This window comes from Apteryx rowi, unplaced genomic scaffold (assembly GCF_003343035.1).
Source record: "Apteryx rowi isolate R43461 unplaced genomic scaffold, aptRow1 scaffold_236, whole genome shotgun sequence".
In the NCBI taxonomy this organism is placed as follows: Eukaryota; Metazoa; Chordata; class Aves; order Apterygiformes; family Apterygidae; genus Apteryx; species Apteryx rowi.
In genome coordinates, this window is record NW_020448708.1 from 1,261,159 (window position 1) to 1,287,923 (window position 26,765).

General features: G+C 35.1%; 1 protein-coding gene across 1 annotated transcript in view; it reads right to left on the reverse strand.

Annotated features, from left to right (window-relative positions):
* Positions 1 to 26,765, reverse strand: part of FMN1 (formin 1) — a 163,911-nt gene that overhangs the window by 111,450 nt on the left and 25,696 nt on the right. The window contains exon 5 of the mRNA XM_026065997.1: positions 14,042 to 14,103. Coding sequence (XP_025921782.1) covers positions 14,042 to 14,103 — 62 coding nt within the window. The remainder of the gene's footprint in view (positions 1 to 14,041; positions 14,104 to 26,765) is intronic.

A 26,765-nucleotide genomic window follows, 5' to 3' on the forward strand; every position in this document is an offset into this window, starting at 1 on the left:
CCCTCCCTCTGTGTAACTTCCAAAGACCCAGATAGAACCCCTGATGACTCCTAAAACTTCTTGGTAATCTCTCAGGACCCAACTAAATATTATGAATTCCAATATAAGGAAAAATATCTCTAATAGTGTTCACTGTACTCCACAGWGTACTCCACGTTTAAGGATTCAATAACGCCAACTTCTGCACCTGGCCAGTGATTTATTCTGCTGTGGAATCTTTGTGCCCAGAGCGAAATCTCATTGGAATCTAAATCCTTTTTGAATCTGATATATAAGTTTAGTATCTGGGAAGCATCCAAAACTTTCAGAGCAGAGCAGTTGTTGGCTAAAAAAGGATCATAAAGAAACAAAAGACCATAAGTATGAAAATACAGGCTCAAGTTAATGTTAACTGGTTACAACCATACTTTGTAGTGACTTCTGTCCCCTAGAGAACAGAAATATATCATTAAGAACTATCAAGTGGTAAAGTAAAAAAATTTTCCACATATATTTTAAAAATCTAGGCTGATGGACATTAGCATGGCGATAGAGAAACAGAGCAGTGCCACCCTCTTTTAAATAACTCCTTTGGCAGTAATTCTTATCGGCCTCACACCGTCCAGAAGCATATAGCTGCCCTAAAAATTATGAAGCTGAACATGACTGAAAGGTATCATGCAGAAAACTATTAATGCCTTGGATCACAAACTTCTAGCCACAGACTACATCATTTCCTAAACAATGTCATCCTTTGAGATAAATTTTGGCATTTCTATAAAATTAGACTAAATATTATTTAATAAAGCAAACTGTCAACCAAATGTGTTTAATTGCATAAGTTTCAATTTTATTAATAAATAAATATTAACAGTGGATAATCTAGGGTTTATGTAGATTTTATATGTTTGGTAAGTAACTTATAAAATGCCTTCTAATATTAAAATGGAAGTTTTGGTACATTTGAATGAAGAAAAACATTTTTTCAAAAATAATAAAACCATAACTAAAGTTCAGTTGACAAAAAAAAACCCAAACAATATAACCCTGCACGTATCTCAGATAGCAGTAAGTGAAGAATATCACATGCACTGGAAGTCTGCAGGACAGGCATTGTATAGCAGTTGCAGGAAAACCTATAACATTGGGTATGTGTATCATATGTGTCATTCAGAAAGAGAGAGATCCAGAAAGCGACCATGTATTGATTCTTCCCATATGTAAGCTAGTTTTTCCCAAGAAAAATAAATCTCACATAGTTTGAAAAAAGGAATAGCCAGCTAAATGAGACTTAGCTGCAAATTTCCAGGAAAACTGATACATACATGGACAATTCTATTGACAAATTCTCTCCATATTTTCAAATCCTGTTAAACTTTCTAATTCTGCAAAATGGGATGAGGGAATTCAGTATCCAATATATGACTAAATCTAAGTGATATGTTACATACAATTTCTCTGGGCCCAACCTAATTAAAGAATGGAACCAAACAAAATTCAATCTTTAGTTGAACTGGGACCACAAACAATTAATGTGCAGAATCCACATAACAAAAGCCTTTTTAAATTGTTAGTTACCCATTTTGTTTCCCACTTGCAGCTGTAATCTTGGTCTTAGGACAGCCTAGGTTACTTTGTCTGAATAAATAAAAAAATGCTAACATTTGTGTTTTGGGGTGCTGTTCAAAAGATCAGATTCAAGCAGAAAAGACTAAATTATTGCATATTATTTAGATATTTTCAAAAATGCAATATATAAAAATATAGACTAATACTTTAAATTCCTTTTTACCTAATCATTTAGGTGCTGTTTTGATGACGATTTACTTTCAGGAAATCATATTACTTCTCATTCTCCAGGGAAAGAATATGAATTGTTACTGTTACTGATTAACCTAATGTTCTGGTGTGTAAAATTTGAAAATTATGCAAAGATGGCTGAAAACAAGTTGAAGATGAAGTTTCAGTGACAAAAACTGCAGAGGCAGTGTGGATCGAATAAGAAAATGGACTGTAGTTGAGAGCAAGTTGTCTCTGATCTTGGAGAATGTTTTTGGACACCTAACAGCTTTTTTATTACTGGGGCTGATTAAAATGAAAAGCCTTACTACTAAAATGTTCTTTTTGATGAGTTTTTCTGCCATGAACTATAGACCTTGCAGTCCAGTGGGACACAAATCCTTTGATCCTGTGCAGTCACATAAATTCAAAGTCGTAAAACAACATTGAATTTGATTTTATTAGTGTGGCTGATGTTGCCAGAATTGTAATGCAACCTTGTTTTTCCCTCTTTTCTTCCTTTTCTTTTGGGGAGGGGGTGGAGAGGGAAGGAGAGTTTATTGTCAACATTACTTCACAGTATAAAGTACTAACTTCTTTGGCAATAGACTTCAAGATTAAGCCATTATAACAAAGCCTTGTAATTACATAGGAAAGTAATGGTATGTATCACCTTCTGCTAAGTTACAATGAATGGTTTAGTTGAAGCAAAAGTAAGTTGAAGCAAAAAGCAGAGGAAGTATAGAACATGGAAAACAGTAATCAAAGATAAAGTATATATCCATCAAAGGATAACACGTAACAATGAATACTATTTTGTGATAGGAGAAATACAGCCAAATAGTGCCATGACTTTATGAGATTATGAGTTTTAAAATTAAATATATCTACACTTTCAGAAATTGAAGCCTTTCATTCTTTAAGAGCATAACTTTGTTACAAGAATATCCTACGCTGAGGAGAAGACCATCCTCTCCATCAATATATAGAGTTCAAATGTGCAATGAGAACAATTAAAACATTTGTTATTTTGAGGCTTAGCAAGCCATTCACTTCTTTGTTGTGTGATAAAAAAGAGGTAAACAGACAATGTAGAGTTTTCAAACTAGCCAAAACACAATAATTCAGTAACCGACCTAAAGGCAAGTACATAAACACATTGAAAAAACATTTACCAATACCCATCATCTTTGGTAATTTATCTTCCTCAGTCCTTTACTTGACTTTCCATAAAGATGGTTTTGTTCCCAGTTTGTCACATTCTGTCTTTTATTTTCTGGGTCTGTCTGATCCCAGATATCAACATAACAGTACAGTTTCAGTTTTACTTCATGGAACATAGCAGCCTACAGGACTAATTCTCTGATGCTTGCAATTACTGCATTCCTCACACGTGTTATAGAGAGGGTCCTCAACATGTCAAAACAAATAGATTGTTTTGGTGAAACAGTCCTTCCTTCAATATAAAATCTATTATATTACAAAACATATTACCTCATTTCTCTATAGCAAAGGAAAGGAAGGCAAAGGTTGATTTCCCATTCAGCTTTGGCATACTGAGGCATGGTAAGAAAATACAACAGTATTCATTATATTATACACTATCTATGGAATGACAAAAAAACCCTCATATTTTCTTCATAGCTCCATTACAGTAAAGATTTTTTACAGTGACAATATAATACTCTGCCCTAATTATTAAGGAAAAATACAAACTGCAGATATCTTTCACAAGGCAAAATATATGAAGAGATCCTACAAACACAGGTAAGTTATCTTTCAGGATTCCTATCTTGGTTTAACATTGGAAGCTTCCAATTCTGCAGTTACTAGCATAAACTTAAGTGGTAAAAACAGATCACAGTCTTTAAACATTCACCAATCATGTAACATTCAGGAAAAAACGCAGTGCTACATTTATAACTGCTCTGCTCTTTAACAGCATTGAGATGTTTATGCTAGAGTTTCATAGCAGGTAAAAATAGTAGAACACTTACCTCAGATATAGTTTATGAACTCTGCAGATTGGATAAGCAGAAGTATAACTTCAATTATGGAAATTACTCCATAATTGCGTAAGAGACATACATACTTTAAACAAAAGTTTACTACATGATAATTATGCAGCATGGAACTTGAAGAAAATACTACACACACAAAAATCTGTTAAAAAATTGTTACCTAAAAAACAAAAAACCAACATTGGTCAATTATTCAAAAGAGAAGACTACAAGTGCGGTTGCCAGAGCAACCTCAATTTTCTTCCTCTCCATCATTGTTTTTATGTAGCCCAGCTACCCAGAAACACTTTTGTTTCCACAGAACCAGTGTCTCATTCAGTAAAAACAATGGGAGTTATTCTAGAAAATGATACAAATTGTATTATAAAAAAGAAGTAAGTTTTTAAGACTTCTGCTTTATATGTGCTGAAGTTGAAAGGTATAGAATGAACTAAGCCTGGAACCTCAGGAAGAGACAGAATAGTATTATAGTGAAAGCAGTATAATGCTGATCTGGAAAAGTAGATTCTATCCTTGCCCAAGTTGCAAAGCTCCTGCGTGATGTAACACAAGTCTTTTTAGTCAAAGTGTTTCTCACACTGTAATCAATTATGGTTATTTTCTAAGCGCATATTTTGAGATTCTGGGATCCAATTTATAGTTGAACATAAGTTAAAATGAGCTGTGATATGAACATACAAGGTGCTACACAAAGCTAAGCATCCTGATAATTTCCAAGTATCTTGGACATCTCAATTAAGTGAATGTTTTAAATTTGTTATACCTTAGGTCCTTATGCATAAAACTGGAATAATAATAATACATGCCTATCTAAAAGCATAGTATATATCCAATTTAGATATGAAATACATAATACATAATTTCATAATACGTAATTTCATATACATATAATACATAATTTCATAATACATATGAAACATCCTGACAAATAAAAATGAGTGCCATTAGAAAATTCATGAAGAAACTGTCTATCTTCAGATCACATTTTGATTAATAAATAAGGGAGGGTATTGCTCCCTGACCAACAAGAAGAAAACTAAATATTGAATAGAGTGCATTCATTCTAGGCACTGGGATACATGAGCTGGGGAAAATTACTCACTTATAAGTAAAGCCTGTATCATGATGCCCAGATTCTAGTCTCTGCAATCCATCTGCTACTCACAGTTTTCTTCCTTAACATCCAGACGACCTCTTTCCCCCTCCAGCTTGCCAGTCTCCAGTCCCAGTATCTCTATTCACCAACTTCTGCCTAATTTACCACCCCTCACATCTCAATCCATCATTCCAGCCTTTGTTTGCTCTGTTTAAAATTGCAGTGGTGTGTTCTTTCACAGCGTCTCATCATCAAAAAAGGGAGCCAGGAGACAGGCTCCCTGCTTTCAATTTCAAAGCATCCTTGACAGGGTGATCCTACTCTAACCAAGAGCAACCTGTGGCACCCATTAATCAGGGGAACTTGGTTTTGTCCCAGTATTATTCTATAGGAGCATATTCAGTGGCTTTGGGGGAATGGCATAAGAAAAATCTGATCAGCACCAGAAGATGCAATATGTGCAAACGAGCATAACGATCACCAGGTTTGCAAAGACAGAAGCTGCTAAAATCTAAGAAGTCTTTACTGAATATGAGAAAAAATTAGTTTTGTTTCAAAAACTTTTAACTGCCCACTTCAGAGAGATTTTCACTCTACCAGCAAAATGTACATCCCTGCAAAAGTTAAGTCCCTGTTCTGAAAAAAACAGAATATTAGAGCCTCTCAAAGGAAGGTTTGCCAGAATTTTTAGACTTAAAAAATTATGTATTTTCCCTGATTTCATTCAGAGAGATGGCTTACAACTATTAGATTCAAACAAACATCTGATAGAGTAAATTTCAAAAAGCAGCTAAGTTTGGCAAGGAGGTAATGGAGTATGTGTTTTTAAAATCTAAACAGTAAGATAATGCTACCAGGAACACTGATGCTACTTAACTTTTAGCAGTTTATATAATCGTATGATCACATTTCATTTCTTTTCTGGATAATAGAGTTTCCTATGTTACAGAGGTCTTGCAAATAAAGTGTCAGCATGTTCACAATATCTATTATACTTTATTCTCCTTACTGCATAATGTATTTACTCAAGGTGATTAACTTTCACAAATTACAATGAATGCAATTTTTTTTAAATGATTTTTTTTTTCTTAAAGAGTTTCATTTTAGCCCTAATTAACCAAAGTGTTTCATAATGTGGCTAAATTTGATCATTTGAGCAGTCTTGCTGAAGTTTTAAGGCTATAAACTATCTTGTTGGTTTCTATGCATATTTTATCTATACAGTACTATGTCCACTTTCATGTGCTGAAATAGAGTTAAGAGATTTTCACTGCATTCAGTATACAGAATATGTCCTGTGGTAACTTGTTTAGTACACAGGATAATCCTTGAATTAACATATGGAATTAACAGCATCCTACAGTTTACATGAAGTCTACACAATTCAAGTTCTTACAGTAAAATTGTATAGATGACAATTACAGAGCAGCAACCTAAGAGATGGCAAACAGCAGTGAAAAAAATGCAACAAAACAAAGAAAGAAAAAAGTAATCTTGGATATTCAAATTATCTGACATGAATACAATCACAATGTAAACATATTAATGGGAAACATAAGGATGAAAAGCACCCATTACATCAAGTATATGAAAAATACAAAGTTTATGGGCCTGGAGAAAAAGAGGCAGAAGAATTTTGCTTAAGCTAAGTATTGAACACAGAACTTCATAAAGAATTTGACTATAGGTTATGAATATGGGCCTTATAATCTGCATGTTTTTAAAATATAAATAGGCACTGATTGGAGAATATCTTTATTTTTTATTTAAGTACTTTCTCATGTTAAGTACCTTCTCATGTTGCTCCCACTATCTTGAAGCCTTACAAATACTGAAATTGATATCTTCAAAGCATTTCATAGGCCTTCACTTTCCTCTTTTTCATATATTTTTATGCTTTTTATGATCTTTATATTTTCACTGTCATGTACTGCAAACAGGTTCCACACTAAACATGGAATTCCTCCACGAGGGCAGGGTAGCCAAGGAGAATAGTACCCATAAAGATGCTCAGTGTGCGCACAGTGGTGAAACCACACACTCAGCAGCTAAGCACGAAAGACTGAAACATTTCAAGTTAGGCAAGAGTAGTATCAATGATTAACCACAAGCTGGGAGACCTTCATCAGTAACAACACATGGAAATGCTGAAAAGCCTGAAGAGCTCATTAGGAAAGACTGACTAATAAACCCTTGCTGACCTTGTCTGCTCCTTCGGGCTGCCACTCTGCCTCACCAGACAGAGGCATACATGATACAGATTTTCTTCTATTCACACAAAGCAGCTAGACACATTATGTATGCATTTAATCTTGTAAAGATTAAAAATGATGGTCTCCACACTGTAAAGCAATGTAAAATTTTATTACCAGAAGACAGCATATTATCCACTTATGGTATTTTCTTAAGTACTCTGGCATATCAGAACTTTCAACTCTATTTGTCGTTGGCCTCCATAGTTTGATAGCAGATTTTAAAACACAGTGACTTCTGACAAATTGTGAAATCCCTATCCTATGAAAGAATTCACATATGCACACACAAAACAGAAGAAAAAAAATTTTTTAATTCCTTTTTTCCAGAAAGGAATAAAAAACCCCATTCCTTCCTAGGAACATCCAGGTAAGAAAAGTCAGAAATTTTTCCATTGAATCTGGTCAAAAATTGCCAAGTATTTGTAGTAGATTATTTACAAAAAAGAAGATTTAGACAAATTTGAGCATTTTCAAATGTTTTGATCTGATATTAAAGCATCTAATTTCTGCTGTTCTTTCTAAAGCTAAAATGAAATTCAATAAAAATATTTTAAATGGTCAAAATAAAAGTGAAATCATTCACTTTTATAAGAGTTTTTTTAATAAGTATTCTGTCATATAACAACTTCCAACACTATTCATCATTGCCTCTCACAGTCTAATCATGAATTTAAAAATGTAGAAGGGAGAAGCAGCTTGTACATTTATATTACATTTGTTACATTTATATTACAGTTCGCCAGCAATGGAAGCATTCACATATGTAAGCACACTGACTTTAAGGGGAAATGAATGGGGACGTGGAAAGAGGAAGGGAAAGGGAAGGAACCATGAAGCATGTCAGACATAAAAACAGATTTGTAAAAAGAATGAAGAGGTCATCACATGGTAAAACCTTATTTCTTCATTCAGTAACCAGCAAAATGTTTTCATGGCACTGACATTTTGAATTTCATTTTGAAATTATCAGATAAGTTTGACTGATGTTATGACTTTCCATTTCATATTCCTGCCTCTCCCAGAGTTCTGAAACCTTTCTCTGTGAAACTTTGAGGCATTGGTCTTTCATCTCAATTTGTGATGTGAAATTGTTTTCAAAATTAAGCTAGCTCTTCTGCGACAAGGAAACTACTTTTTCCCAGTTCTACATTTCCTCTCCTGAATCTTTAATGCAAAGATTACTAAGGAGACTACAAAGGTCTCTATGAAAACCACGATACATTCTCCTCTAAATAAGGCCAGTCTGTTCTTTCATAATGGCTTGGCTGGTTACACACCAACCACATTATTATACATTATTTCTCAGATTTCAGTAATATGCTCATAACTGCACTAGATGCAAATAGAGGTATTTCCTTCTAAAATTTGCTGTATTAGAGAAAAAGATTCATGAGTTATAGAAGAGCTTAAGACTTTCATTCATCTTCCCAAAGCAGTATTAAGCTTCTCTGTAACTGAAAGAAGGGGATTTTTGGCACCTTTGAGCTAGAGGAGGGAAGAAGAAATTAGAGACAAAACTTAAAAAAAATTTTCACCCATTTTATCAATAAACTTATAGAAAAAAGTTAAAAATGTTACTGTGTCACTGTGCATTAATGTTTTGAAATAACTATTATGTGCTGCAATTAGAATATTATCTCTACATTATTTCCTTCCTTTCAGAATTCACCATTCCACTTACAGTATTTTGATTTACTGTTAAGCTGTTGTCATTTACTAAGTTGGTTATTAAATATTGTAGGCTTGCTTATGTAGAGAAAAAATACTATTAAGATGATGACCTCCACTATTTATCTATTGAGGAACTTAGATTTTACTTCCATAATGTGCAATGTAATTTCTGACTTAAAAGCAAGACTGTGTCAGCTCCACAAATACTTGTACAGGGTGTTAACACCACACATTCTCATAGTTCAGAAGGAAAAATGAATTTTACACATTCAAAGAGAAGCTGTGACATGGTTTGGGAACTTTTTCTGAAAGAAGACTTAGCTGACATCTAGCGGAACAAGCAGGAAATACATTTCAATAGTAGAGAACAGAAATGGTTTATTAGCATCTTTAAAAATATCATGAAATTTACTTACATAGTAGGTAAAACATTCAGGAAATACCTTGAACACTGAAACTGAGCTTAATTTAAATGTAAATCAGTAAAAACTAAATATTTCCATATCTTTTCCCTGGTTATATTCTGTGTTATTCCTTGCCATATGAAGTTTATAGGAAATGAACCTAGCAATAAAAAATCTTAAAGAATAAAAGTCCACTAGGATTTTCCTTCACACAGTCAAGGAAAAATATAACTTCCAAAAGAAGCTGGAAAAGAAACTGGAAACTAAGATTAAGTTACAAATACTTCAGGACAGAAGGGTTTCATCTTTTTCTCCCTCCTTAAGAATTTGCTTTCTATTGCTAGAGCAAAGAGACCTCTCATTTATAAGCTACTACATCACAGGATAGATTCTGCACAACTTTTTCTTCGGACACAGCCCAGGACTAACTGTTCTAGATGCTCTACAATGCCTTGTTGCAGGCCTATAACCTTCCTTATTCTTTGCAGTCCCCTCCCAGGATGGTTAGGGTTTTGTTGTTTGTTTTTTTTCTCTTCAGAGGGCACTCGCATAACTTTCAGAGAACTTTTCCCCACCTCTACACACACCTTCCAGGGCTCCTTAAGGTTTCTCTAGACTTTTTAGGAATAGGAGAGAATAAGGATAAGGGTCTCACTCCTAATGTCTTATAGAGAAAGTATGATGAGCAACTTTCCTCATAAATACAAGATATGAGATTTGGGTCAGTTTGCTGGTTCCGATAAATTTCAGTCCGTAGGTTCCTTCAGTTTATAGTGCAAAATCACATCTAACTCATACATTTCCAACAGTTATCTACCAGCATATTTTTCTGTTATACCTTTAAAAAATAAAATGCAACAGGTTATTACATTAAACTATGACACAAGTTTTCTTCTCCGTATATTCCAATATAAAGTTTTATAATGGTATAGTAATAGTATGTAGTAATTCATACTTTTTATCTTAAAAAAGATAAAGATAAAAAGATATCTTTTATGTTAAAAAAGATAAAAAATATGTATCTTTCCATTCCTTCAAATAATGAAAAGCCACAAGAAAGAGAGCATACACACATCTTCCAGCCTTATTTAATGCATTTCACTTTTACCAGTGCGAAGGCTGGTCACATAAAGAACGAACAAAAACTGTGTCCTTTGCTGTTATATTTGAGTCTGAAACAATTATAGTCTGAAGCAATTTCAGGGAAAGGCAACAGCTATGAAATGAAACACAAAAACCAGGAAAAATTCTTTTGAAATTAAAGACAAAATAATAAAAACTAATAACAGAGATAAAGAAAAAAAATTGTTCTTTAAAATGTTTGAACATTAGGGAAAGAGGAGAAAGACCCTCTAGTAGTGGACATATTAAAATAAAGAGGAATTAAAAAAAAAAGATGAAAATGCCACACTGCCAATTAGAAAATTACTAAAACTTAGAAGCAGAACAACCTGCGATTTACTAAAGCAGCATGATCATGTAGCAGCATCTGACTAATTCAGATTTCACCCCACTACAAAAAATAACATGCTGCAATAAGATTTGACATTCTCTTCACAGAATGAATAACTTAGTACTGACCTTCTTTGAACACAGGACATATTAAAAATGCAGAAATTCAGTATTTTCAACATAAATGTTTTTTAGTAATAGTTTGGTGCTATTTAGAAAATTTCATATGGCATTCTACAGGTTCCAGAGAAGAAAACAGGTCTAAAAAAATGTACGTGCAACAAGGATGCATCTAAAAAGGCTCATATCTTAGTACAAGGAATTCACTGTCAAGGACATACAGAAAAAGAACTAGAACACTACTCAGATGGCATAGCATTCAGATAGTTCAATGAGTCGTGGAAGCATGTGATATTATGATTTATTCATTTATATATCATAACCTGGGTGCAAACACTGTTTCAGGAAGCCCTTAGAATACTAATTGTTGGCAAACAAAATGTGTGAGACTAACATTCTTTTAAAGAAAGACAGAATTGGGAATATCATATTATGAAAAACACGAAAATATCTCAATTATGTGAAAGCTGAAAGAAGCTGAGAAAATAATCCAGGGATTAAGTCATGGCAAACTTCATGTTTTCGTGAAGTACCTGGCTCCTCTGCCTCTACTGTTTCCAGGGCTGCTGGAGATGTGCCTTCAGTGATCATCATTTTCTCCCAAACACATTTTCTCTCTCACTGAGCCTATGTATTCTCCAAAATGCCCCTTCAAAGTGAAATACTACCACCTCCCTTTTCTATCAAGTGTTCTTGTGTTACACTATTCTTTGCAAGAGTTATTATTTATTATACATTATTATTATATGTTTATTTTAGTACTAGCTTGCCTTTCCCTGTGCTGAATTTTAAGAGATGCTTATTAGAAAAAAACATGCTTTCCTGCTTCAGAAGGTTGAGTTCCCTGCACACACCAGAGATCCCTTGCCTCTCCTTTCCAGTCTGCAAACTGCTGCCATCATCTCATCCCTGTCTTTTTGAAGAACTCACTGAGCTTACTTAATGTCATAGGTTTTATGCCTGTTATGTTCTAGTCTTTCTGCAGACACAAATACATAAACACTTCATGTAATACAAATATCGTACTTTACTAATCTCATGACTGCTGTATGTAATCTGCCTAATGAGTAGGTCACTGTATCAGTATATTGGATTACCAGACTCCCTGTATTAGTATAATGATCTTGATTAATGGGACACTGGTGAAAATAAAGGCTGGACTCACACAACAGATATAACAAAGCATTAGCTACATTAGTATGACAGATGAAAGAGGTATCATAAGAGATGAGTGAGTGATATAACCAGAGGACTGTTGGACAGCAATTCCACCATGGACTGAAAAGTACAGAACTGTGAGCCTCATCATGCCTCCTGACCCATTCGTTATCCTGCAACTATTTATTTCCCCTACTATTTCAGTCTAACAGAACAGAGAGAATAGTCGTGCCTTACTATGATGGCATGATTTTGATGTGATTTTAGGTTGATTGAACTGTTCTGTAAATTTTTGAGATGTTTTTATTGATGGCATTGCAGCTATTTAACAGATACCTTTGAAAAAAATTAACGTTAATTTTTGTCAGTAAGAAACACATCTCAATGCATTTAAGGGAATTCTGAAGAAAATTTAAAACAAATAATGTAGGGATAATCCTAGCACACATAATGAATGGTAACACTGACATTTCAACAGAACACTAGTTCTCTTGATAATGAGAAATTTTTAAACTCAAAAAACAAAAAGCCAAAACTGGCACAAGACACACATTTTTGTGTCATCATTATTATGTCAGAATTGTATACTTAGTCATCTAGCTTCCTTGAGATTTCACTTCTATTTAACATACCTAAAATCAGATCTAGGCTAGATGACTTTAAGCACTCTAAGCACAGGCCATGCTGTATAAACACGCAACAAAAAGACAGACTCTTTTTGAAAGATGTTCCAGTCCTAATAAGCAAGCTAGAGGCCCTCAGCTACAACAGACAGAGAAGCAAAAAAGACACAAAAGCAAAAGAAACCCTTGTGAACACAATATACAGTGGTCATAGTACATCAGCAACCTAACTACCTACCATAGAGATGACGTGACAGAATAGTAAGAATATTAAAGAAGGATCTGAATGGACTTTGGAATTTTTACATGGACTTCATTTCTAGCCTCAGGGCAGAAAGTTTCAAATTAAAAAAATGCAGCTTGCTTAAGAAAAACAGTAAGGGGAAAACAAAATCTGACATCAGAAGCTGATTAAAAACATTGAATAAGAGATTATAAATAGGAAGGGAGGCAACTGTGAAGAGTTTTGAAAGCATAGACAATTATTATCAAAAAATGTGTGAGTGAAAATTACACCCACATTGTAATTACAATACAGGAAAAGCATTAAACAAGCAATATCTGCTTGAAAAGCTTCTGAAAATTTGCTATTTTTCATGTCCTCAGTTGCATATTCTTTCTGTAGGTCTTTTTCCATTCTATTTTCCTTAATGTTCTTTATAAAGAAAATACAGAATGACTTTGTACCTCATGACTCATATAGTAAGGATTTAGCATATGGACCTTTACTGGAACTGACACACAAGCATATATCATAATTGTCAAGAAAAGAAAGATGTTGCTATTTTTTTGTTAAACTAGCACAACCTTCCTGTTCAACAAATTCACTTTGTGTTATGCTGGCATTTAAGTTCCTGCTCTTATGATCAGAACACTTACTTGTAACTTTTAACTTTGCTTAGTGGAATCAATTATGCTAGGGGAAAGTGAGTTCTAATATTACACTTCTATTTTTTCTGATTTTGACAGTTAGACAATTGGTCAAGTTTACGCTCAACAAAAACAAGCACTAATAAAGAGTGTGTAATATAAAATTACAAAGAGTCTCACAAATGCATTTATAATATTTATTCTTCTGGGTAAAATTACTTTTAATCTTACACTGTAGAAAACAGTGCTTCTACTGAAGTATGTTTCTCTGAGAAAGAGTGATGAGTTAAATGTCAATGCTTTAATAGAATAAGCAAATGTAAATGTACTAAACTGCGGGGCTGGAGGGAAAAATTTGTCCTCTGTGCTGCACAAGTAAAACAGTAATCAAAACTACAAAAGGGAAATATGAAAAATTTTCCATCATATGTGGGTGCATATGTGGATTTTAAATTAATTTTAACTAAGTTGGCAGTCAACTGAAAACATCTTTTAGAATGAAACAATAACATTCTTAACATTAGATAGAAAGCGTATGTTGCACTACTTAAACCTGAAGATTGCACAGAAGTCAGGGAAAGAAAAGAAAACAGAAAACATTACAAAAGTATACCTTCAATGTTTCAATTTCTTCTTTGTGTTCCCTCTTTAAATGCAAAATGGCAGCTTGGTACTCTGTAAAAATAAAAAAGTGCTTTCCATTAGCATCAGAAAACAACGTGACAGTTTTCAGCATAATACATTTCATGCTATGTTACCAAATCCATAATGCAGACATAGGCTCCCAAATAAAAGACCTGTTAAAATGGTGACAGGGAAAGAAAATGTAAACACAGTAATTAGCATTTATTTTCTCAAACCACATGACCAGACTTTCAATGGTTTTACTGACAGCAGAGGATAAAGCAAAGAGGTCTTCCATGCTGAGAGGGGAAAATGGGGGAAGGTACCTCAGACTGAAATAACAAAGAGGAAATTAAAGGTTTAGCTTTGCAGATAAAAGTAGAGCTGATAGCTATATTATGACATATGCATGCACATATACACACATATTCTAAAGAAAAACATATATTAAATAAAATGGTTTAAACTGAACTTTAAATATACAATCACTATACATAGGCAAACTGGATAAAAGGACAATCACAAATACGAATGAAGACCTGGAAAAGTACTCAACAGCAAAAGATTTAAAGAATTCTTTCTCTTCATTTTATCAGATGAAGATTGATTATAGGGGTTAACTGCCTTCCAAGGGAAAATATACTAGATACTAAATGGCTCTAAAATTTAATGAGGAAAGGTATAACAAGATTCAAAGGTTGAAACTTAAAGCCAGAGAAATTTAAATCAGCAATGAAGCAAAGAGGATGTTGAACACTGATTATACAGTTTTAGTGATGGCTATAATGTTGAAGTGTAGATTTACCAAATGGACTTCTAAAAGCTGGGTCTCATGCTATGGTTTCCCTCAATCCATACTGTGGCTATATTTGATTAGGAAGAAAGAGAAGACCTTTCATTAAGGGTTGTGTAATGATTTAAGGAAAGCCAGTCTCCTGTGAGACATTGGCCCAGAAGCTATAGTCCTCATAAACAAGCAATTAGAGTTTGCCCTTAGACTGTTAAAGCCCTACACTTCTATCTGCCTCCAATTCAAAATTCATCCAGTGGCATATTTCCAGTTTCCTGGCCTGACTTTTGCTTCCTCAGCTAAAAAAGAATCAGAGCCTAATTCAAACAAGGACTGTAAATAGTTCAAAGAGTTTAAATTTTACTGACAACATTCTGTAACACTAAGAGGTTTGTATGGTGCCTGAAAAAGTAGAAGCAGTAAAACAGCATAAAGCATACACCAAAGAACCACATATTTTAGTACTTAGGTGTAGTGAGGCTTTTTTCTTTCCTTTTCTTTTTCTTGAGAGCATCTGGAGGAAAAACAAAGGAAAGATAGCCAGGTCATCATGCTGAAATGTGTGTGATGGAAATTTTTAATGCAAATGTATTTTTTCCAAATATTTCGAGAGTTACGTGAAGCTATACCTCAAGCAGCTGAATTGATGAATTGATATAAAAGATCAAAAGGAGAAGTGATTGATATTTTATAAGATGCCAAATAAAAAAATCTAGGTGATTCCAAATAATAATAGTATCTACCCAAATTTTGTCTTCCTGTATAGCATAGTTTTACTTAGTTCTTTCCACCATGAGGAAATAACCAGACTGCTGTCTGAATCACAGCTGGGTATGTTTACGCACTTTTAAGTTTTCTTCTGTTAATTCCTTTGACTGGTTGATATTCTCTCTGGACATGGGCTCTGTTTATCCATTCACCTAAACAGGACTTGACAAAACAGCTGCCTCAGGTTCCCAGAACAAGTTGTGACCCTTCTGGCATGCCAACTGCTAAAGCACTCACTCAGTTTGCAGGGCATGAACCTTACGAACATTCGGACTTAAAAGTTTAGCTTCTTAAGGTCATGTGATAGATGAAGCAAACAACAGGCTTAGAAAATGCTTCTAACGGAATCATTTAGCTTGGGTAACAGAAGTATACAGATATACAGATCTATCTTAACAAAAGATCTATTTTCTATCATCTTGGGTTACTCAATGCTTAACATTCTCTGGGATTCTGGCAAGAGAGTCATAGTTCACCTCTTCTGACAGAAACCTGCACTGGCACCGAAAGCAGCATTCTTCAACATGCCTACTCATTCCCAACCCTCTGTTGCCTCTTCTCTTATGTTGGCATAAGTGTTCATGCAGTCACAAAATGATGGCAGAACCCCCAAGGATTAAAGTTAACCCAGCATAAAAACAGTTAAAAAAGAATCTTGAAAGAATTAAGAATATTTTATTTTTCATTATAAACATATTTTGTAAGATACCATAATTTTAAGTTATTCTTTGTAGTGTCAGGCTTCCCAAAGGCATGTGTTTTTCATCACTTCTAGCTGGAAGCTCCAAAATAATTTCTAGAGATTGTTATGTTTAATCTTTGTTATAAAGTTTCTGAGTACAAGTTCTGTAATGATTTGCTTATTCCAAATAAAAATATGCTTAGAAAGTACTAAGTGGTAAGAATTAATAAACCTAATCCATTACTTAAAATAATGGCTACTGGATAGAAGCAAGCGTATCATACATGGACATATACCGTAGCACATGTTTAATGCACTGTCTACTATGCAACTGACATACTGCAGCCTAAGTTTCTTATGTTTCTTTCTACCATTATAGTTTCCTTCCATTAAACTAAAAAAGAAATATCTAAAAGATCCTTATATGTGATAGACAGATAAAGTAGTAAACTAGGTAGCTAGATTGCACAGCATGAAATTAATATAGTGAGCATATTTCTCATCAGTTATCTTAAATAGTCCAAAACTAATCTACTGGACAGGAGTTGACACCCAATAAAGTGCATTTTTCCTTCTCCTCAACTAAACATTCAACTCAGGGTGTAAGATAGTATAATGAAAAAGAAATCACACTACAATTCTAGTATTGTATGATACAGCATAGTGACTCGAGCCTACTTCTTGTATACTTTTTCTGAAGTCACCTTAATTTGGTACAGTTGTGCCTGGATAGTTAATGCCTCAAGAAAATATCCTGCACACAGGGACCTGAATCATTGAAACACTGAAGATTTGAACTAGAAAGAATAGTTGCATCCATACTGTTTCAAAAATCAATTTCTGATCATACTGGCAACAGAATAATAAAGTGTAATTATGCAGTGGTGTTGGGATGCTGCTTAGAATGGTAAAATGACAAGAGCTAAGTAAACAATAAGGGTGTATGTTAATGGAAGGAGGTGTGCAAAATGTCATTTGTTGCACCATGTACAAAATACATGCCAGGGTTTATCATAAGTTCCATTTAACTCATAAAACAGATTAATCTAGACACTAGAGACAACTCAGAAATACAATAAGCTCTAAATTATCCATGAGTGATTTGTCTAGGTTATAAATTAACTATGCCATAAATACGGAAACATAATCTGGCTCTGCATGTAGCCAGCATGATTCTAGCATAATCAACGTAACTCAGTCCAGCCTTATTAATTGAGGCACGTGAACATAGCTAGATTGTTCTTGTGGCCACCTGAGATAAGATGCTGCAACTGTACTGTAAGACCTCCCACCACACAGTGCTGCAATACCTTAAGGACTTTCAAGACTGACATGGAAATAAAGCTAATAAACCCTTATAGAATCGAGCTGATTTTGTGTCATCAGGTGACTCTACTGTATTCCATCCCAGGTTTGTGCGAGGTCAGGTTTTTTACATTTTTCTGTTGTTTTAAAGTCTTTCATTATGCTGGATAACAAGGGACTGATTGTATAAACATTCTGTTGTACCTGCCTGGTCTCCAAACAGTCCGCCAGGAAGAAAGTGGCTGTAGGGCATATATAAATTAGCTATCCCTAGCGCAGATATTGTTCTGAAGGGCTTATGAAACAAGCAAATCAGACAGCATGTGCCGTCCCTGAAAAGGGACCACAAGCAAATCAAGATATCATTACTGAGAGAACAATGAAAAATAAGTTAGTCCTTTACATGAGACAAATAAGCAAAAAATAAACAATCTCACTGGACTGATAGATTCAGCTCCAACCAGTTCTGAATACTCTTCTGTTACTTTTCATTTGCTACTTCTAGCACACTTTTCCCTCTATTTTGAGAGGACACCATTCATGGAAAAATACAATAAATGATGGAATCTTTTGCCTGTTTGGGCATACTCTTTACTAATGCAACTTGATACTTCCTTCAATCAATAATTATAAACCACTGTTGATAAAGCAAACTTTCATACAACTAGGTACTTCTTCTAAGATACTGTGATAAAGACAAAGGTACATCTTCCTTATATAAATACAAATATTTGTTACATCTGCCGGTAGTTAGAAATGTATTTTAAAAACTCAGGTTTGAGAAAAAATGCTCATTTTAAAATAACATGAATGTTGGCAAAGGATACGGGAAGCTGGATACAAGCTTCAGTGAAAACTAAAGACATACAATAATTTTAACTTAGTTGACAGAGCATGACATTTAGTGTCAGGTTTCCATTTTACATGCTGCTGCTGGAAAAATAAATAAGTCAGTAACTATAAAAACAGAAATCTCCCTTATTGTGGAACCTAAATTTCCATTCACTCCCATATTTTGCGATAGCAGTAGCCAAAGACAGATATCTGAAGCTAAAGCAGACTTGCTTATCAGATTTACCATATAGACCAAAACTCTATTTTGAGCTCATTATCATGAGAATGACAATGATGAGAAAATGACCCCTCCCACGCCATTACTGCTTTTCTGTACACTCATCCTTCGCATTCATACTTTTTGCATCTAGGACGTGCCAGACATATTTTGCATCCAATACACACAACAAAATTACATAGTGAAGATCCTCTCTTTACAAGCAGGACAAAGAGATGCCTACAGCCTAGATAAAATCAGTTTTCCAAAGTCCAAACTCTATCCAGATCACTTTCAGGGGAATAGTGATTACCCAGGGAAGCTGACTGAGCCTCAGTTTCTGCCTGTTGCCTCTTCTCTGTTGAGTGGGCACCACAGAAAAGACTCTGGGTTCATCTTCTTTACACCTTCCCATCAGCTATTTATAAACACTGGTAAGATCCCCCAGGCCCAAGCTCTCTCAGCCTTTCCTCATATGAGAGATGCTCCAGTCCCTTTATTATATTATCGCCCTTCACTGGACTTGCTCCAGCAGGTCCATGTCTTTCTTCTACTGGGGAGCCCAGACCTGGATGCAGCACTCTAGATGTGGCCTCACCAGGGCTCAGTAGTGAGGGAGGATTACCTCCCTCAACCTGCTGGCAATGCTCTTCCTAATGCAGCCCAAGATATCGCTGGCCTTCTTTGCCACAGGAGTGCGTTGCTGGCCCATGTACAACTTGTTGTCTACCAGGACTTTCAGGTCCTTCTCTGCAAAGCTGCTCTCCAGCTGGTCAGCCCCCAGCCTGTGCTGCTGTATGGCGTTATTCCTCCCCATGTGCAGGACTTTGCACTCCCTTTTGCTGAACTTCATGAGGTTCCTCTCTGCCCCTTTCTCCAGCTGATGGAAGTCCCTCTGTATAGCAGCACAGTCATCTGGTCTATCAGCCACTCCTCCCAGTTTTGTATTGTCTGCAAACTTGCTGAGGGTGCATTTGGTCCCATGATCCAGGTCATTAATGAAGATGTTGGCCCCAGTATTGACCCRTGGGGGACAACACTAGTGACTGGCCTCCAGCTGGACTTCATGCCACTGATCACAACCCTCTGAACCTGGCAGTTCAGCCAGTTTTCAATCCACCTGATCCAGATCCCTGGAAGCTCCCACTGAGGAGCTCAAGAAAACTGTTAAAAATCAATCTCCTTTATGCACTTGCTTGTTGATTGTTGGAAGAAATCAGATTGGTTTCTCAAGTATGACTTTAGCAAATCTCAGTTATCACTTCTGTAACAGGTTGCATCCACATGCCCACTAATTCAATTTCCTGTTAGAGCTTCCAATAATTTCCCTTGAACAGACTTTAAGCTTATTGTTTTTAACCACCTTAGACAAAGACAGGGATACATTTGCCACCCTCTAGCACCAAAGCTGTCCTTGGGGTTGTTTGCCACAGTTAGAAGTTCAGCAGTTGCTCTTACAAGTTCATTTAGAACTCTTGCGTGATTACTGGTTGGTCATGGTGAGTGTTACTCTTCATTTTTTTCCATTTGTTCCATAATTTCCTCTATTGACACTTCATTTTGAGACAGATCCTCTGGTAAGTTCCTCATAATGGCATAAGAACCTGTCCAAGATATTTCCATAATAAATACAGATGTCACAAATACTTTTTTTTTTTTCCTGCTAAGGTTTTATCTTTTCTGAGTGTTCCTTTTATGCCTTTATTGACTTTATAGGCCCTCTGGTAGGCTTGCTGTTCCCAATATGTTTGACAAAGGATTTATTTTAAGTGTTTCTATTTTTCAAAGAAACAATTTTTACAAGGTGTGTCTCACACTCCATTTTGTTGAGCTATATTGCATTTTTACAGTTGACCTGTCAGAGTTCATTAAACTTTCTGATATTCCAAACATATCACCATTAATATGCCAATCCTAGTCTGAAACATATAGTCTTATTTATTATTTTCTTTTACTGTGTAGGCTAGGAATTTTAATTCACAAGGATTCTTGTTGCCTACTGCTACTGTTACTTTGCTAATTTGATTCAGCTCTAAGCTTTCTATAACATGTAGCCTTATTCCTCCAGCACACTCTCTTAGCACCTTGAGTAGGCTCCCTGCCTGCTCTTGTCTTTCCTATATATGTTGTGACCACGATCTCTTTTCAAATATTACATTAAACCTCTACACAATTTAACATGACTTCATATGATCAAAGTCTTTGAAAACGGATGTTTATGATCAGTATTGGCAGGGACGACATGTCTATAAATCACAGCTGCTTGCAGAAGCATGCACATCTCTCTGCCTTATAATATTTCTGTGTTGGGTGTCCTATTTTGATATTTGCTACATAAAGTGTTTTTTGTTTTTTCTGTTTTCTGTCTACATGATACAATGCTATCTGATAACTTGGTCTAGGAGTAAAAGTAGTAGGTGTGATAAAGCTCTACACTTCCAGAAGCCTACTTTAGGAACATATAAAGATATTAGAGCATATATCATGCTTTTCAGTTTTACTTGCATTAGGAAAAAAAATTTGAAAAAAAAATCTTACATTTTCCAAACAACTATGCCCCCCTGCCAAATTTAATAAAATTGGTAAGAAAAATTCTGTAGCACTCGATGTATCTTCACACAGACTGGAAAAAAATATTCTAGGCTAATAATCACTAACTTAAGTTATATAGATTGGTATTTTATAATCATATATTGAGATTTAAGTTAACAGATGAATAGGTATCCAAAGATATTAATACTCTAACAGTTCTAATGTCCAAACTTATTAATGAACTCCCCCTGTTTACAAGCTCCAGAAGAAATAAAAGCATAAAACATTTGTATAAGAGAAAGTAAAACAGAAGGCATGGAAAGTATTAACTCTAGATGTGACCTTCACTGCCGTGCCATAGGTACAGAGATGCTTACTAATCCATGAGAATATGAGTGAGAAAAAAATACCTCACTAAAATATAGGACTGTCTTATGTTTCAATCTATAGCTTTTTAAAATCTAGCACCATGCACATATTTCAATATTCATTGTACATTAAATGGTATATCTTGTATTGTCAAAGCATTGAAACAAAATCATAATTGTCTTTTCTTTAGATTATGTTTGCATTCTGTTTGGTTGAAATATTATTCTCTACAATACATAAATACAATTATGATTAAAATGAGAAAGTAGGGAATCATTTGCATCATGAGTAAATAATATCATGAAACCTTGTGACAAGAAAATAGACCTCGGATTTCAAGAAAAATTGAGAGATCAGTGAAATGTAAAATTAGCCATTTCCACTGGGTTGCAGTTTTGCTCTCAATTAATTACGTTTTTGTCTTCCCCTTGGCTGAAGACAACAAATAATTCACCCATTCCCGGATCCTAGATATACTATTATTGTGTTCTGGATGTGAACTTCGTATCTCATTAGTTTTTCATCTAGTCTTTTGTATAGTTTTTGTGATTTTTTTCTAAATGATTAGCTTGTTATATTTTATTTTATAGTAACATATACATTTGAAATTTCCTTGCTCACTTGCTTTTTTTCAAGCTGTTTGGAAAAATCCCCTAGAATTTCTGGAGTGACCAACGAGGCTAACCTCATGACAGGAAATCCTATTTTGCCATGCACAGATAAAATCTATATTAGAATGMGTCGTGTTTTTATTGCTGGTCATACTATCTTTGGTTCTGTCTACATACAACTGCAGGAAAATTCTGGTGTAGTTAGTATTTTATCTGTTTTTAAAGAAAAGTTTTAGCATTGAACATTACAAAGACAGAAGCAGTACAAACCTGATAACATTTTTCTTTAGCCAACTTCCAGATTTTGTGTCAGTCTGCTTCGTGTTGGCAATACGGATCATATAAAGATAATGGTGACTAAAAACATATCAGTATACAGGGAAAGAAATCTGGATGAAAAAGCAAGAATTTTTTAATAATATTTTGTTTATAATAAGGTACTGTAACATTTGAAATGCTCCAGTCAAAACATGGAATTAACATCTGAAAGAAAATAGCAGATTGCAAAAAGGAAATGTGATTATGTTTTAACTATATACCCACTACAAGGAGGAAGCAATTCTGCATCCTGTAATCACATCAAACATAACATCAAACAAGTGAGAATTATTGTGGAAGCGCAACTGAAAAGCCAAAGAAACAAAACCAGGCAATTAAAAATGGGTGGATAATTAAGATGGATATAGGTAAATGAAGGGTTTAAAATGCTCTAAAAAGGTAAAAATGGAAATATTAGTTACAGAATCACAGACATCAAGTGTGTGAAAACAACAGAGAATCATGTATTGTGAAATGGCACAAATGCCCAGAACCATTTACGCATCACATCTGCTAGAGCAAACAAGGTACAAATACACTAAAGAACATGAGAGGTGTACAGGTGTGACAGCAGAAGGTTTCATTCATGCTCTTTTGAACAGCAAAACCATAAGTACCTGTAACCCAAAAAGCTGACAGATAACAAAACTTACATATGGAGAAAAGGGTAAAGCAATTGAGAAAGCTTGGTTATTCTGATGCACGTTATACAAAAAGCACATACATTTTAATAATGTGACTACAGGTTTTAAACTTTAACACAGAATGACCTAAAACAAAGGAAGATATATTCAATATACTGGGCTAATTTTTTACAGCACCATGTTTTCTAAAATGTTGGCCCTTAATGCTAATCTTGCAAGAAGAATGTATAACACAGGACTGCCCCAAATTTCTTCTTAAATAATCATAAAAAATAAATATCTACAATAACAGCATCTTTTAGGACCACTAGGCCCTTGGTATCTGAATACAAATGAGTCCCTCAGCATTTACAGCCCCAACGGTTCAGCTTTAGCATTTTCCTGACATTCCAGGATAATCACAGTCTCCAGGCCATACACCTTAAGCTCATGTAGGCCATGTTTGGGTCTATGGTTTCTCCAGGGAGAGTTAAGCAAGCATATTGAGGTAATAAGGATACTGAACCAGGGGTTTCCGTTTGAGGTGGCGCCTTTAAAAGACACAGAATCCCAAAATGATAGAATCCCTAATATTTTTAGTTATAAACAAGAAAACCTTCAAAATCTGAACTATTTATGTATATAATCAGTAAATAATGTTTTCTGCGTTCAGGAAGTGGCATAGACCAGAATTCCTTTACCTCAGAATCCCAATCTCAACTTCTGTTTGATGAAAAGGAAACAGAAAGGTGATATATGATACATGATCATGTGAGGAAGATTTGCTCAAAAATACCATAAGAATATGCTATTCTACAACATGAATCAGCGTATTTTGGTTTATAAGCGAAATTTCCCAAAGAGTAAGTTATTCCTTTTCAATTCTTCTAATGTAATTAAAGATGTATGAAAATAAAACTAAACTAAAAATAAATTATGCAGCTCCAAACTACCTTTCAAATATCTGTAAACTATGCTGGCTTATGTTTACAGCTTTAAGCTTTGTTAATGCTTTTTAGGGTAGAGTTGTAAGATTTTCTGTTTCTGTTTCATGAGCAACTCTAAGGTGTTGCCTAATTATTTGTTCCGCTGAAAGGGGGGGGGGGAATATGAGATTTTTATGGGATGGACAAACCAAATACCTTGCTCAACTGTCCAGTCTGCAGGCAGGCAGCAAACCACCTGACTGGCCTGTAACTATAAAAATCTAAGTGAATCTAGGACCTCCACAGCACGCTGAAGAATCCTCTACGGTAGGGCCTACTTCAAGTAAGGAAACTGGGAAATGCTGGGAATTGTATTGTTAAGGAGAGATGAACCTGGCAGTCCAGACAGTTCAGAAGCCCACCTACTGCCACTTTGTGTAGACTACATAACTTAGCTCAGCGACAGAATGTGCAGGGAAATTCTAACAATTTGTAAAAATTCCAACATAAGCTGCTTTTGTCAATGCAAAACTGTCTGAATACTTTTCTATTTCCAAAGAAGTACCAACACATCTGTAATGAACATGAGTGGACTCTCATTATGAATTTTCATAGGGAACAGGACAGGGCTTCAAAGGCCTTTGAATTTATTTCTTCAAATATGATGTCCACTTGCATCATTGTCTACATGGGGTTGCATGGTAGGACTCATTCTTCAGTGTTATAATGCATCAAAAGGTTATGCTGGTTTTAAGATTTCTTTATTAGTCTTCTAAAATAATCAGACTGAAAATTCACCAACAACATCCAGTATTCCTAACTCAACCAGGATCAAAACTAGGATCAAAAAAAGAAAACTAATCCTAATCCTCAGAAAGTTTGTACTCAACAGATTGCTATACTGTAATTGTTTGAAAAACTTGAGATCAGGCAACTGCTTAATGAATAAACAAGATAATAATGACCATCAACACACAGTATGACAACAGTTTCTTAACTTACCTAAGAAGTCAAAGACAAGTCTGGCTGGAGATATTGAGGCAAGATGTTATACTAAAAGAAGGACTCATGAAGAACTTCTTGTTCTTCAGAGAAGGTGTTATAACCACTAGGAAGCTGGAATTCCTTCATTTGAGGAGGGGACTATTTGCCTCTGGCATTGTCTTTAGGAAACTTTTGTTCAAATGTTTATTTTAGTACAAAAGGCAAACAGAAATTTCAGAGTACTTTATGTACCATACAGATTATACAAACTCAATGTCCAAAAACCAGTGTATTCAACAGAAGTACACAGGGTAATCTCCTTCACGACACAAGAATGAAACTAGTTAATCTTCACTTAAAATAAGACAAAATACCCTGCTATCTCAGCTAACACAGAAGGACTCTCCAGAAAATATCTCCTTCCCTCATTTCCACATATGTGTTCTCATTCAATCTGAAGCATGCCTTATTCAGTTATTTCAGTTACTACCACAGACAGTTGCAAAAGTGATAGGTCATTGCAGGAAAAGAGGAATTTATCAGAAATTCATCTTTTACAATAAAATGAGTTCTGACTCAGTTTTCATCAGTTATCATACACTCAGTAATACTGTCCAAGGGAGTAAGAGTTTCTTAAAAAGAGTTTTCAAGTCATGAGAGTTTGTACAAAATAAATTCCCTAAGCTTCATTCCAACAGACAGCCTGGGCTCTGTGTGTCCTGTTGTCAGTGGGATACATAAGCAAGCAAGAAAACACAGAAAGATAAATGACAAGATGCAGCAGGGGCTGCATCTGAAATAAACTTCCATAAATCAGGTTAATATTGTTCTTTCTCTTCTTATATCACAATTAAATCTCCTTTTCTTTCAAAAGGCTTCCCTTCCCTAAATATGCACTATTTATTCAAATCAGTAAAAGTTTGTTGCTATAATATTTCTTAGCACTTCTTGAGTCACCTCACCTTGGTTTTTGGCTAAAATTCAGCTGTTACCTCAGTTTGATATCAGATATGTTTCAAAATGGAAGACTATAGTCCATGACTTCAGAAAGAACTTTTCCGGCCCAACCTATGGTCTTTGTATCAGAAAGTTTTAGAATGAGCACTGCCAGATTATTACAATTCCATTTATTAGGCAGATTAGTTTATCTCAAAGTGGGTTATATTTACCTGAATTTTGCTCACAGACAAAAGAAATGAAAAAAAATTAACAGAAAAAGAAATTAATATGTCCATTCTCTATTGTGATGCTCTTCCAATCATTCTTCATATTTTAACTTTGCAAAATTTGACATGCAGCATTGCAGAGTGGATCTGAAAGTCAGAGAAATCACTCTAAGTTCCACTCATTTTAGTCAGATAGCTGCAACTGAGATTGAAGTCATTTAAGGCAGAATTCTGAAAACAGAGCCTCATCTATTTTGCAGATCACAGAATCACAGAATGGTTGAGGTTGGAAGGGACCTCTGGAGATCATCTAGTCCAAACCCCCTGCTCAAGCAGGGTTACTTAGAGCACGTTGCACAGGATCGCGTCCAGGCAGGTTTTGAATATCTCCAGAGAAGGAGACTCCACCACCTCTCTGGACAACCTGTTCCAGTGCTCTGTCACCCTCACAGTGAAGAAGTTTTTCCTCATGTTCAGACGAAACTGTCTGTGTTTCAGTTTGTGCCCGTTGCCTCGTGTCCTGTCACTGGGCACCACTGAAAAGAGTCTGGCTCCATCCTCTCGACACCCTCCCTTCAGATACTTGTA